Here is a 15699-nt window from a genome sequence, read left to right on the forward strand (position 1 = left end):
TTTTTTTTTTTACCATACTTTGTATAAAGATGATTCTCAACAGAATAATTTGCATAGCATAACTTATGAACGAAATATCGTTTTTTACATTTTTTTTTACATTTTTGTTTATGCTCTAAACAATGTAAAGACATGAAAAAAACTATTTTTTTCCTAAAAATCTTTTCTCGGGTCTTAAAAGGTTAATATGGAAAGTTACCCCAAAGGTATCAAAACACGTCAAGACTGAACATTTCATATTTCATTCATATACTTGAATAAGCCTTGGCTACGAATTCCTCATTTATATTAGCATATTCATAAATGAGTAAACATCATTTGCATAAGGTGCAACAGCCAATGACCATGAAGTCAGCTCCGCCCATCAGGAACGTGGAACTACTTCCTTCAGCAGGTGCGCTCGTGCTCCGGACAACTGCAAAACTTTGCGTAAAGACGCTTTAGTCTCGTGTTTTCTAGTTCTTAAAAACATTCTTCATTTCAGTTCATTTCACACGCCTGTTTACCGAGGTCGCGAGGACTTTCAACGATACCGGATTGATGTTTACTGACATGGTGTCCAAGTTGACATCGCTTCAGCAGGAGCTCCTGAGCGCCTTGTTGGACTCCGGGATCACTAAGGATGTGCTGGTCCAGGCGCTGGAGGATTTATGTCCGTGTCCTGCCGAATTCGGAATAAAAATGGAAAAACCCTTGTCCCCGGCTAGTGTCAACGGCGGCAGCGACTCCAATGATTCCAAGCCTGTGTTTCTGACTCTGACCAGCTCGCAGGGTAAAGCGGGCAAACTGTCCGGTGATGAAGGCTCGGATGACGGGGATGACTTCGACACGCCGCCGATCCTGCGGGAGCTGCAGTCTCTCAACACCGAGGAGGCCGCGGAGCAGCGCGCGGAGGTCGAGCGCATGCTATCGTGAGTTATTCAGATACAGATACTTGACTTTTCAGTTCATTAACTACATGGCGTCTTATTAAAATATTATATGCAGATAATTCAGGGCAACATGTTACATTACACAGTAGGCCTACATGTTATTTATTTTTTAAATTTCAGTAGCAGTAAAAAGAACCGTGCTCAACAATGAGCCGATCAATAAAATGTGACCCTGGAGCACAAAACCAGTCTTAAATCGCATTTGTAGCAATAGCCAAAAATACATTGTATGGGTCAACATTATTGATTTTTATTTTATACCAAAAATCATTAGGATATTAAGTAAAGATCATGTTCCACGAAGATATTTTGTACATTTCCTATTGTAAATATATTAAAACTTAATTTTTGAGTAGTAATATGCATTGCTAAGAACTTCATTTGGACAACTTTAAAGGAGATTTTCTCAATATTTTGATTTTTTTGCACCCTCAGATTCCAGATTTTCAAATAGTTGTATCTCGGCCAAATATTGTCCTATTATAACAAACCATACATCAATGGAAAGCTTATTTATTCAGCTTTCAGATTTATAAAAATTTCGAAAAATTGACCGTTATGACTGGTTTTGTGGTCCAGGGTCACAAATAGCAGTGTGCCTAGTTCTTATTTCTCAGTAGAAACTTAGCTAATTACACTGTAACAAACCCTAGCGCAAAGTTTGACCTAGTGCACTGAAACTATTCAGTTTTATCCTATTATTTATTTGTTTCAACTATGAACGTTTTACTTTTTGCATGTCAAAACATTTATAAAATGATTTGACAACCAATAGACTACCAAGAATTACTGTGATGTAGCCTAGTAGCTATATTATTTGATTATTATTTATTTTTTCCTTACTTCGGTATTATTTTAATAGGCCTATCGTTTTAATTAGTAGCTAAATTATGTAACTTTTTGTAAATTTGAGCAAAAATCGAAATGTTCCTGTTTAAAAGTATAAGAAGATTGACGTAAAGTCAAAACGAAACCACGTGTAGGCTAGTTGTTATTAATTTATTTCTATAAATCATCAACAGAAAGATACACAATGTCGTATGAATAGAGGGAACAGATATCTAGTTATTCATTGTCCAAAGTTATAGTCTTAAATCAACATCCTCGAGCACTCTGTAATGTGAGGGGTTATTTCCCCAAACAAACATTAGCAGACATTTTCCTTTTTCGTTTAAGCGTATTAAAACGACCACAAGCGTTTTACTTGTTGTAGGCTATATGCGGAGTGCTGGTCAAAATTTATTTCACAAATATAGCCCAATTAAGAGTTTTGTTAAGGCGATTTGTCGTCGTAGGCTTATATTTTAAATTATATAGCCAACAAATGTCGCGCATAATATTATAACATGACTATTTCTTAATTATTATATTGTTCTTCTATATACGCTTAGCCTATTAATCCCAAATGACTGTCGACTAGGCTAAGTATCGAGGGTGAAAGTCTCTTTTAGAAATTACATATTTTTTTAACCTTGAAGACTATTACTAATTAGACAGCATTAATTGTTAAATTGTTAAATACTTTTGGAATATATTGGATGCTATTTTTATTATTATTAAATGTCATTGCATGTCGATTATTAATTGTAGCCTATTTTATACGTTTGTACATTAATTATTTACATGTTTCGACATTTCAAAACATAAAGGCGTCATTTTACACGACCAAATGACATAAACACATAAAAATAATGCGTAGTTCCTTGTGAATGCTCATGATAGCATTGGGTGCTGTGTTTGGCAGTGAGGACCCGTGGCGCGTGGCGCGCACTGTCAAAGGCTACATGCAGCAGCACAATATTCCTCAGCGCGAGGTGGTGGACGTGACGGGGCTCAATCAGTCTCACCTGTCGCAGCACCTCAATAAAGGCACGCCGATGAAGACGACCAAACGAGCCGCGCTTTACACCTGGTATATCCAGAAACAGCGCGAAATCGAAAGACGTAAGTCAGCCTCCTAACATAATGTTCAAATCTTTACCATCTGTAACATAAGAACGTAGACGGGTTTTTGTAACGCTTTATAATAAGGTTCCATTTGTTAACATTAGTTAACTACGTTAGTTAACATGAAAGAACAATGAAAAATGCTTCTAAAACATTTAAAATTCTGAAAGTGAAAAATGAAATTCTTAGTTTAATTCTTATTCTTAGTTTCAGCATTTACCAATACATTAAAATTAAATAAAAAGTTGTATCTGTTAATATTATTTAATAGACCTCAGAATTAACAATAAACAGCTATTTTATTAAATGTAAACAACACTTAATAAATACTGAAACAAATGTATTGCTCATTGTTAGTTAATGTTAGTCAATGCGACCTTATTGTAAAGCGTTACCTTTTTTTTTCTTACAAGTATTTTGACATTTTTTTAGCCACGCTTCAAATTAATGAATCTCTTTGCATTATATAGCCTAACAAAAATATAATGCCAAGTGACATTTATTTATTTTAAAGCTCTGTTTATTTTTTTAATTATTTGTTTGCATCTGGTTTTAATATTTTGTTCTGCATATGTTGTTGTATATTTTATATGTGTGCGTGTGTATTTGCAAAACATGTTTCCTATTTTATTATATTACATTTAAAGTACACTATTATAAATTATTTGATAAATTATCCACCACATGTATTTATGTTTAATATTTTATTATATTACATTTGAAGCACACTATTATAAATTATTTGATTAATTATCCACCACATTTATTTAAATCTACATAAAATCAGTATTAAAAGTCTCTTTTGTGAATCCATTTTTATATCCTGTTGTTGTTTCTCAGACTTTGGTTGTATAGAACAGATGCCACTCAGAAAAAGTAAAACATACTTATTCATAAATGTGTAGACTGTTATTAGGAATATGTGTTAAATACTTACTCTGAATAGCCTACATTAATGAAGGACACTTTAATTTTTGCCCAGGTCAGTGTGTATCATGTGAGCTCTGCTCTGTAAGCCCCATTTTTGGATCCTTCTCAAAATTGCGCCTTCATTATGGACTTCCCCATCCAAACACTATCTATCATGATTCTGCCTTACTCTGCCCCAATCGTGTTCCCCTCTTATTTCCGCAGAGTTCGACCGTGTTCAGAGCTCTGACCTCAGTGACTCAGGCAGTCAGGATCAGGTCCTGTTTTTTTTCCCAGAATTCAATCATACCGGACTCAGTTCGGGGGCTGCGGGAGGTTCTGGAGGACCAATCGGAGATGAGGGGGAGCCAGGCTCTAAAAAGATGAGACGAAACCGCTTCAAATGGGGTCCAGCATCTCAGGAGATACTCTACCAGGCTTATGAACGACAGAAGAACCCCAGCAAAGAAGAAAGGGAAGCGCTGGTAGAGGAATGCAACAGGTAATGTTCTCTCTCTTGCCTTCTAGAGAGATGTTTCTTATTTTATTGTATTATATTATTTTTAGATGTATTATATCATATATGTATTGCGTTTTATTATATCAGTTCAATCACAAAAAATGATATCCTCTTGCACTTTAATAGGACAATTATTTATTTATACTTCATACATATATATTTTATTACAAAGTGTTAATACATTTGTTAATACATTAATTACATTTGTTTCTTATTTTCTTTTGTATTTAGATGTCTTAAATGCATTAAAATAAAAATGGAATGTACAAATACTAGTTCCTTATTTTATGCGTTGCTTTCAGGGCAGAGTGTGTTCAGAGGGGTGTGTCGCCCTCTAAAGCTCATGGACTTGGATCTAACCTGGTCACAGAGGTGCGTGTGTACAACTGGTTTGCTAATCGGCGTAAGGAGGAAGCCTTCAGACAGAAGTTGGCTATGGATACGTATCCAACGCACAGCATGAACCCCCTGTTTTCCCATCCATCATCACATACCCAGCACCATCTCAGCAGCTCAGATTCAAGTAAGATTTCACTGTTGTGCAAATACTCACAGGCTCTGTTTACACTTGATATTAAAGGGGTCATATGATGCGATTTCAAGTTTTCCTTTCTCTTTGGTGTGTTACAAGCTGTTCGTGAATAGATAAGATCCCTAAAGTTGCAAAGACTAAAGTCTCAAATCCAAAGAGATATTCTTTATAAAAGTTAAGACTGGTCTACACCCTCCTAAAACGCCTCGTTTAAACACGCCCCCACATGTCTACGTCACGATGTGGGAAGATTTGCATAACACCGTCCAAATGTTCACGCAGAGAAAGAAGGCGTAACTTTATTGTTGCTGCCAACACCATGTTGTGAAGACGCTGTGTGTTTCGTTGTGAAAGCGAAACTACTTTGGATGATCTGATGTCTACCAAGTATTATTTAAATACTATCATAGTTTTTATTAATATTTCAAATCAGCTTTTATTTTTGTATTTTCAGTTTTGTTTTAATTTTAGTTTAATTTAATCATTTTGATATGTATTTTTGTCATTTTTATAATTTTTTTTACATATTACTATGTAGGTTTAATTTATTTTTATTTCAGTTTTAGTTTTATTTTATTTCCAGTTAGTAATTTTAGTGCTTAAACTACATTTCTGTTAATTGACAAGACAACATTTATAATTTTTGTTTAGTTTAATTTCTTAAACTAAGAAATTACAGTTTATTATACATTACTGCAGCTTTATTTCAACTAACAAAAATGTTTTTAATAGTTTTAGTTACTGGTAATTACAGCCGCCAAAATTAACCATTTTGAGTCTTACTATCAGGTGTAAACATGGTCACAGATGCAGTGTGTGTGTTTTATTGGAATTCCTCCGTTCCATTAGTGTGTGAACAAAACACACAACCGCACCCGCAGACACATGTGATACAGAAGGACATAAAATCGCTTACCGCAATCTTTAGGTCAAGTCAAGGTTCAAGCTTTGTGTCTGGGAGGGTGTGCAGCACACATTCTCTCCCTCAGAAGATCGATAGCTGGTTGGAAAAAAGTATTTTAAACCCAGAAGGATCATGCAATAGCTTAAAATGATCATATAATAAAATCAAAATGCTTCAGCTTAACTTTTGACAACTACAAAAGGACACTGTTCTGTTGAAAAGCTGTAAACTGTCAGCCTGTGAAATGGACCGAATTCCGCAGAATGTTTGCGATTGGAATAATATTACGTCAAGAGAGTGAGTCAGAGAACAGCGTGTTTGCTCAACCTGTGTGTTCTGCTACAGTCACTGACCTCCAACTGTTCAAAAGCTCTTTGATTGTATTTGTTTGCCCAGAGCAAGAAAAGGCACAACATTTAGCATAATCCGTTTTGAGATATGTTTATGAGAATGCATTTAAGGAATAGACGGTCTGATAAAGGCCTTTCACTGTTTGGACTGCAGACTCTTATCATTTTAGCTGCATTTTTACAGCTACACGAGGTCAAATAAAGATAGACAGAATCAGGTCAGTATGTGCGAATAGCATTTTTATTTTCTTGCCGTTTTCAGCGTGACAGAACAACAAAATGAACATTTTTTTTGTTGTGAAAGCATTAAATGTGCACAGCAATACAGTTAAAAAATATGTTTCTTATGTTTTTTAATGCAGAACTCAGGTACAGTCAACAAGGAACCAGTGAGGTCACTTCCTCGACGACCATCAGTCACCATGGCAGCAGCCAGTCAGTATTGCAACAGGTGTCTCCGGGTAGTCTGGACCCCTGCCACGGCTTGCTATCGACGGATGCCAAAATGGTAAAGCAAAATCTGTTTTAGTGTCCAGATTATTGTGCAGTCACAATGCACGCTTTGACAAGTACGGGTCTACCAGCCCTTTTTTCGACCCGAAAGTATGCATGTAGTCGCAGAGATCAATGTACATTTTACAGACATGATTGATAAAGTCGCCTTTATTTGAAAACTGACTCAACTAGGTCAAAGAGAGCATTGATCTAGCATGTGCAGGCAGTGCGTTTGTTCACTTTTATGGCTGGTGTGAATTGGCCCCCCCAATAAACATTTGTTATGTTAGTGCGTACTCACAGTCCAAAACAACGTTTTGCACCAGAGCAAAGAATCATGCTCTAACTTGCAAAGTGTTTGTGTACCTTATATGTATTTACATTGTGTGTATGCATGTATGTGTGTGTGTGTGTGTGTCCAGATCTCAGTCTCTGGTGGAGTTTTGCCTCCTGTGAGCACTTTGACCAACATTCATAGTCTGTCTCAGTCATCTCATCATCATCATCATCATCATCATCAGCAAGCACAGAGCCTCATTATGAGCCTGGCTGCTCAAAGTGAGTGTATCACCATTTTATTTCATCCTTCTTCATATCTTACATCATTTTGGTTCTTAAACTGTGGTATGTATGTACACTGTAAAAAAAAAAAAAAACCTGTTAAATTTACAGTAAAGAAACGGCAGCTGTAAAAAATATGGTGACAGTGTTTCAGGTATTACAACATAGGTGCCAACTTATAACGATATATATTATTTAGTGATGTAATGTTAATACCAAAATCTTTTTTTTTTTATCTGTACTGTTAAATGTACTGATAACCACTATAATAATAACAGTGGCAACACAGAAAGCCATATGATAAATCATCATGTGTTCATCATAACCATAAAACATAAAACCATGATGCACAGGATCATAGACACAAAAACATCATCAGGGAAACATACATGTCACTAAAATAATGTAATATACATTAAGTAAATCACAGAAAATGTAACAAAAAAAAAAAAGAGAAGAAACAACATTATTTATATAAAATATAATCGTATGTGATCTGTCATGCAGGGACTTCTGGGAATGTCCTTTTACTGTTTTATTTGTTTTTTAATTTTTTACTGTAAATACAGTCATTCATAGTTTTTACTTGCAAATTTACCATGCACCCAAAATGCACAATTTACCATTTTACATAGTAATATGGTAAGGTAAGGTAACAGGTTTTACTGTATCTTTTTTACAGTTGATTACAATATTAATTTATCCTTACCCTACACTGTCAAAATGTCCTCATTCATTTTTTCTAAATAGTTATTAAATAGAGTTGCAAAAAACAATTCAAACAATTTCCCCAAACACACACTCCTCCTCCTCCCATTAGTCAGTCAAACAGACAGCCCCGCCCCCAAGCTGGGTTTGGTTGAGCCACTATTGATGTGCTAGTTGGGATTCTCAAACAAACAATGTTTTGATAGCAGAATTAATAGTTTGGTAAGCATCTTGGTGATCTAGTTAGATCTTATAAACATGTTTAGAGCCAGCTACCTGAATGATAACACATCTGGTTTAATGACAGGAGTTTAAAGGTCACTCTGTCGCCCCCTTGAGTTCTGAGGTGTGTGACCGCCACAGTAATGCAAGAACACGTTTTTATGCATTGGTCACGCATTTGAGTTCATGTTTGTACACTTGCATAATCCAGTAAACAGACATCAGGCAGTCATAAACAGAGTTCATTTACAGGTTCATTTTTAAGTCTTAAATGTACAATAGCAAAATCATCCTGTGTTTAAGCATTCAAATTATCATGGAAAACTATAATGTGACTGTTTTGGTGCAAAAAGAACATTATAAATGGACTTAAAATGCTGAAAAGTGTAGGTTGTGGCCCCCTATTTTATTTTATTTTTTTATACTAATTTTATTTATTTATTTTTATTGCAACATATAAATTGTTACAGAAACCCTCCCAAATACACACACACACACACACACACATGTATATATACATATATATATATATATACACACACAGTGGAGATCAAAATTAGAGAACAATCTATAAATACTTGATTTTTTCTGAAATATTGTTAATCTTCATCGCTCAAAATTTAAAGGAATATTAGCTGTAGGTAATATTAGAATAGTAGAATAGTAACCACTATTCTACGAACATGTTTGACAAAATGTCCAAGGCATTTTGACAAAAACCTTTATTTTGTGGAAAACACAGTGATCAAAATGAGAGAACAGTAACCACTGTAGCACGAAAGAATATTACAACTAAAATTCTGGAGGGTTACAGCTGTCAGAAATGAGTAGGAAGTGTAGAGGCCCTTGCTTTGAATGACTTCAGCACATCTGCGGTCGCAGGATATCACTAGTTTCTCACACTGCTCTTGTGTGGTCTTGGTCCACTCTTCTTCCAGTCTCTTCCATAGTTCGGTAACTGTAGTGGGTTTCTTAGCCATAACTTTGTTGCCAAGGATTTTCAATCAGGTTTAGATCAGGACTCTGGACCAGCCATTTCATTATTTCAATGTTCTTGGCTTCAAGGAACTGCTTTACCCGATTTGCAGTGTGACGAGGGCATTGACTTGCATAAAAATTGCAGGCTGATTGGGAGATGCTTGCAGCGAAGGAACCACATGTTGCTGAAGGAGGTTCTGATAAACATTTGCATTCAGCCTGCCATGTAGCTGTATAAGAGGCTCAACTCCTGCTGCACAAAACATGACACATCTTCCTCCACCTTTCACTGACTTCTTTACACACTTTGGCTTCAGTCTTTCCCCAGTTTGACGCTAAACAAATGTTTCCCATCAGACCCAAATAAATTAAACTTGCTCTCATCACTAAAGTCGACTTCTAAACGTGCAGAGACAGATCCTTACCCTGTTCAGCAATGAACTGGCGAGCAATTCCATCTGTAGTGTTTAACCGATTCCCCATTTAGAGTCTCCGCATTATTCTGTCCTCTCGTGCATTTGTCTTATGTGGGACTTGAGTTAGTGTCATTGTAAAGCTGCAATATTCTAGAAATCACAGATTTGGAATGACCAACTTCTCTTGCAGTGGCTGAAAGGGTCATCTTTTTGGCCTTCATCTGGACCGCCTCCTGTCGCAGGCTTTCAGTCAACTTAAGAGCAGCCCGCCATCTTTGCAATCTCAGTGAAAATTGGAGGAATGCTGCCAGTTAAATAGAGTTTGTCATATAATTAATTAAGGAAATTAGCACCATGTGCCAGATTAACACCAATGACTTGGAGGTATCTGTAAGTGTTCTCTAATTTTGATCAGAGTTATTTTTCAAATATCTAATTTAAGTTTTTTTTAAGTTCTGCAAAATGTTAATTATTTTACCAAAATAAGAGGGATCATACAAAATGCATGTTGTTTTTTATTTAGTACTGACCTGAATAAAATATTTCACATAAAAGACGTTTACATATAGTCCACAAGAGAAAATAATAGTTGAATTTATAAAAATGACTCAGTTTAAAAGTTTACATATTCTTGATTCTTAATACGGTGTTGTTACCTGAATGATCCACAACTTTTTGTATCGTTATTTATTTAAAAAAAAAAAATTTTGTGATAGTTGTTCATGAGTCCCTTGTTTGTCCTGAACAGTTAAACTGCCCGCTGCTCTTCAGAAAAATCCTTCAGGTCCCACAAATTCTATGGTTTTCCAGCATCTTTTGCATATTTGAACCCTTTCCAGTGACTCTATAATTTCACAATTATAATTGTGAAAGGACAATTGAGGGACTTACATGCAACTATTACAAAAGGTTCAAACGCTCACTGATGCTCCAGAAGGAAACATAATGCATCAAGAGCCTGGAGGTGAAAAATACTAAGGAAAGAAATGCTTTTTCTTGATGGGAAAATTCTGTTTAATCAGTTTGCAAACATTTAGTCTAGTTTAGTTAACTATAATAATCCATCCTGATGTATATGTCATTTAAATAATATATTAAGTATAGTATCTATAAAGGATTATTATTATTTTAGTTATTGTAGAACACTTTGACCCGAAAAGTTATGACTTTAACAGTGTTAATGTTTTTCCAGGTCTGACGTCTCCTCAGTCTCAGAGTGTGCCTGTCATCAACAGCGTGTCTGGACTCACAACCCTGCATCCCATGCAGTTCCCTCAGAGCACCAGCCTGACACAGCTGACCACAGCTCACATCTCCCAGCAGCCCTTCACACAGTCACACAGTAAATACAATCGCTTCTCATCTTATGACAGCAGAAAACATTGTGATTCTGAATAACGATGTGCAAAACTCACATTTTGCTTGTCTTTTTCAGTGTACTCTCCCAAACAAGAAGTTGGCCAGTTTTCCCATCCATCTCGATACGCGACCATGGACACCAGCACCATCACACACCTGGGCTCCAGCAAGCAGGTCAAACTTCAGTTTCCTGTACTTTTTATCCACCTCATGTTTGGCCATTTGTAACTTGAATGCACGAGGCTTCCGGTGTCATTCGCTTCCAGTTATTTTAGCTGTACAAAAACACTGCTTGATATTGCAAACTGGTATTTGTTATGTTATTTTTGACATATTATCGTAATCATAAACGCTTGTGTTTAGCACAAATAGTTTTACCGTTTACTGCCGTTATTCTTCTAGTTATTAACTACAGCAGCTAATGAATCGGAAGTCTTGCACATTCACAGAAAATGGAAAATAAGGTGGATAGATTTTTATACAGATATTTCTCTCTATATACATAAACTGTGCATATCCGTATTGGTCATTAAGATGTATAATTGTTACTCTCTGTTGTCGCTGCAGTGTCCTTTGCAGGCCTGGTGAACAAATGCACCGCAGCGAGAACTTCCTCGGCAGCTTAGCAACAGCAGTGCATGATATCTGCGTTTCTCGGTTACTTTGGTAACCTGTCAGCATGGAGAACCAACAAGAACAGCATCGCCTCTGGATTCTGCATCAAATGAAGACTAGTGATTGGTATATTATGCCTTTAAGCCATAATGGATGACAGAACAAAATGGCAGAACTTGCTAAGACGATTAAATACTGAGCCGAAACTTTCACACCCATTGGTTTTAGGTGATGAAACCTTCAGTGATACTGTACATACAATTTAATAAGAAAATATGGATTGTTGTAAAATAAGGTCAACTTTTCAGGCAAGACAACAGAAAAAAAAAAGTCAGTCGTTTCACAGATACATTATTTTTTTTCATACACACATTTGAGATTTGAAATGTATCCCATATTCTAAAAGAAAATCATCACATTACCGTGTAAATTCACGTTTTTTTTCCCCAATATCAAAATGGTCTTTCCATTTCAATGCATGGACTTGCACATAAAAGTGATCCCAAAAGATGCTATAAATATAATTGCTTCTCAGGGATTGATTTCACACTACTCCATCGTACTCCACTGTAGAATATATATAAAGGCTTTGCTGTTTTTTATATGTTTTGGAATCACCTCAATCATATTTATATATGTGTAAATTGATAAATAATACATTTTTGAAGAATATCTTTTGGCTCTGGTGCTCATTTTTATTAATTAATGAGACATTTGATTAATTATTAATTATTTATTGCAGCAAAAAGGTTTGTCCGGTAATGTACTATGGCAGAAAGTAGGACCACACTTTGCATTGTAAATGTTTTCACACACTAATGGAAACTCAGGGGTGTGAAGGAGAGGTAGAGACTGAGATGGGCAATAAAAGGGTGTGTTTTTGTTTCCCATGCCCCATTAGGTCTATTTCCCTTGTTGTCTCACTGTTCAAAGGGCATGCATGTAGCATCTGAGTTCACCTTTAGGAAGTGAACAGGTGAAGTCATTTCCTTGGCTCTTCTCACATGACTTCTCTAGCATGTGATAACAGTGTTTTCCATGGAAACTAAATTACCTAAACCAAGACCCTGGGGATTAATTAGTGGATGACTACATAAGTAAACTGTACCAGTCTTTGACACTGAAGAAAACCACTACTGATTTATTTTCTTAATTGAAATGGCAGTGGATCTAAATGTTTACAAAGTCTATAGTTCAGAAAATAATAGGAAAATATGCAACATTTAGCACATGCAGCATTGGGTCGCTCCTTGTGCAAAGTAAAGATAAAGAATTGTTTGTTGCCCAAAACAAAAAGTTATTACATTTGAGATTGTTTGCTTTATGTAGGCAATTCAGTTATGCTATTGTTGTTACAGAAGAAGATGACCATTGCAAATACTGTGGGGTTCTCTGTTTGTTTGTTTAAAGGGGTCATATGATGCTGCTAAAAAGAACATTATTTTGTGTATTTGGTGTAATGAAATGTGTTTATGCGGTTTAAAGTTAAAAAAACACATTATTTTCCACATACTGTACATTATTGTTTATCCTCTACTTTACAGATGTTCTTTATGCACCAAGAGCTTGTAACACTCCAAAGAGAAAGGAAAAATTTAAATCGCATCATATGACCCCTTTAAAGAAATGAACACTTTTATTCAGCAGGGATGCATTAAATTGATAAAAAAGTTACAGTAAAGACTTTTACATGCTGTATTTTGAACTTTCTATTTATAAAAGAATCCTCAAAAATGCTAAGCTGCACAACTGTTTTCAACACTGATAATAATGAATGTTTCTTGAGGACCAAATCAGCATATTAGAATAATTTCAGAAGGAAATTAAATAGAAGGAATTAAAATAGCTTACAATTACTATCCTTACATGTTCAGAAAAGCGTTGAGACTAAGATGTTCCTGAAGTCCTTCATTTAACAATGGTGCCTTTATTAGTGAAAGTACATTGATCTCAACAACAAACATATCATTAGTAACAAGCTAAAGCTTTCCATCACATTTTTTCTGCAGATCCATATCATCCTAAGTTTCTGAACTAGTCTGTGTATGAACTGAATCCACTGTATTGTAATTGTAACACGTTAGCATTTAGCATAATAGTTTCTCCTGTAAAGTCCAGAAGAGGCAGCAGAGGACACATGCTGGGATGAGGACAATGTGGAGGCGTGGAGCAGTGAATGTGCAGACATGCCCTTCAGGACAGGTCGGCAGAAGAGATCTTAGGTCAGCTACAGCTGGACACTCACTGGGGTCAAAGGTCAGAAAGACAGGAGACGGAAAAGCTGACTTTACTCCTGTAATCCTCCGTGCACTTCCCACACTGCCATAGCTTAGTGTTAAAGGAATGTTCAGGATTCAAAACAAGTTGCTTTATCAACAGATTATCCAAGACATTCTGGAGAGTTTAAAAGCAGAACTGTAACATTTGTGGGTTTGTTGTGACACTATTGTTCTTCTTCTGTACAACAATGTGCTTTGTTTGAGCTGTAAAGATTCAATGGTCCCTTATGATTCTATTGTTCTAATGAACTTTTGGTAATGCACGACCAGCATATCCCTTGTGAGAGTAGATCTCTCTATGTAAACAGACCTTTTCTTGTATTTTTTTAGGTCTCAATATTATGTGGCATTTAACATAGTTCTGAATTAGATTTTTTTTTAACTTGAATATTAAACATTTGGAATTTAACACAACTGAATATTTTTATGGCAGAGTTTTATAGACATTTATTTTGAAACAGCGAATTTTTTTTGTTCTGAAATCTTAGACTGCAAATATCCAGTTTTTAAAAATACAGCTTTTAAGTTCTTTCCGCAGATCAAAATTTGATCCATGTCATACAGTAAGCGCGATAATTCTCCCACACTCCTAAACACCTGAAATGAGCCTATATAGCGATTTTATTATTCATATAAAAAATAATCTATTCTGGATGCCGTTACAGAGGACTACAAGACTACAGAGGCACACTGTATGAACCTACAATCCTATCTTATATAATATATTTGGCCACAGCCATATCACCCTGCAGCCCAAGACTGGTCGCCCACTGAAGCTAAGCAGGGTTGAGCCTGGTCAGTAACTGGATGGGAGACCTCCTGGGAAAACTAGGTTGCTGCTGGAAGAGGTGTTAGTGAGGCCAGCAGGGGGTGCTCACCCTGTGGTCTGTGTGGGTCCTAACGCCCCAGTATAGTGATGGGGACACTATACTGACAAAAAGCACCGTCAAAATATTAAGCAGCACAATTTTTTAACACAGATTATAAGTAAGAAATATTGTAAGACATAATAAGAAAATTGTTTGTTGAGCAGAAAATCAGCATATTAGAATGAGTTCTGAAGAATCATGTGACACTGAACACTAGAGTAATGATGCTGAAAATTCAGCTTTGCTATCAGAAATTTATGACATTTTAAAATATATTCAAGTTGACAACAGCTATTTCAAATTATATATAATTATGTTAAATTTAAAATTTAATAACATTTCACAATAATACTGTTTCCTATATATTTGATCAAATAAATGTAGCCTTGGTGAGCATAAGAGAAAAACATTGCAGAATCAAGTACAGACCCCGAGCGGTATACGGAGCTTATACTATGACAAAACAAATTGAATTTGCATTGTGTACGTTTGAATTATTGACAAGTGTCATTTAACAAAACTGAATATTATGTGGCATTTAACATAGTTCTGAATTAGATTTTTTTTTAACTTGAATATTAAACATTTGGAATTTAACACAACTGAATATTTTTATGGCAGAGTTTTATAGACATTTATTTTGAAACAGCGAATTTTTTTTGTTCTGAAATCTTAGACTGCAAATATCCAGTTTTTAAAAATACAGCTTCGAGTTTTCAAGATGACGAGGAAATTCGGAACATCAAATTCAAAATTCAGATCGTAGTGAAAGTAGGTCAGAGGTAATCCACAGGGAAGAGTAGATGATCTCCGAAAAGTCAAACGAAGCATTTTGGCCAATTAGTAGTTTTCTGGCGTGAGCGTGTGGTTTAAGATCTACCTCATCATGAATCGCCCAGAGGTAGCCTAAGTGATTCTTAAACATTTTTGATTTATATACGTATATGTTAGGTCAGCAATTAGCATTCTCAGCATGTGAAACATTTGTCTAAGCCAGTGGTTCTATGAACCTACAATCCTATCTTATATAATATATTTGGCCACAGCCATATCACCCTGCAGCCCAAGACTGGTCGCCCACTGAAGCTAAGCAGGGTTGAGCC

General features: G+C 35.7%; 1 protein-coding gene across 1 annotated transcript; it reads left to right on the top strand.

The window, feature by feature from the left end:
- Positions 1 to 379: 379 nt before the first annotated feature.
- Positions 380 to 12116, top strand: hnf1bb (HNF1 homeobox Bb). The gene is made up of 9 exons (XM_016543190.1): positions 380 to 911; positions 2677 to 2876; positions 4014 to 4290; positions 4611 to 4831; positions 6457 to 6602; positions 7012 to 7147; positions 10667 to 10816; positions 10910 to 11007; positions 11401 to 12116. Exons 1-9 carry the CDS (start codon positions 541 to 543, stop codon positions 11419 to 11421), a joined length of 1620 nt encoding a protein of 539 aa, XP_016398676.1. The 5' UTR covers positions 380 to 540; the 3' UTR covers positions 11422 to 12116.
- The last annotated feature ends 3583 nt before the right edge of the window (positions 12117 to 15699 follow it).

This window comes from Sinocyclocheilus rhinocerous, unplaced genomic scaffold (assembly GCF_001515625.1).
Source record: "Sinocyclocheilus rhinocerous isolate Xijiao unplaced genomic scaffold, SAMN03320098_v1.1 scaffold128, whole genome shotgun sequence".
Taxonomy (NCBI): domain Eukaryota; kingdom Metazoa; phylum Chordata; class Actinopteri; order Cypriniformes; family Cyprinidae; genus Sinocyclocheilus; species Sinocyclocheilus rhinocerous.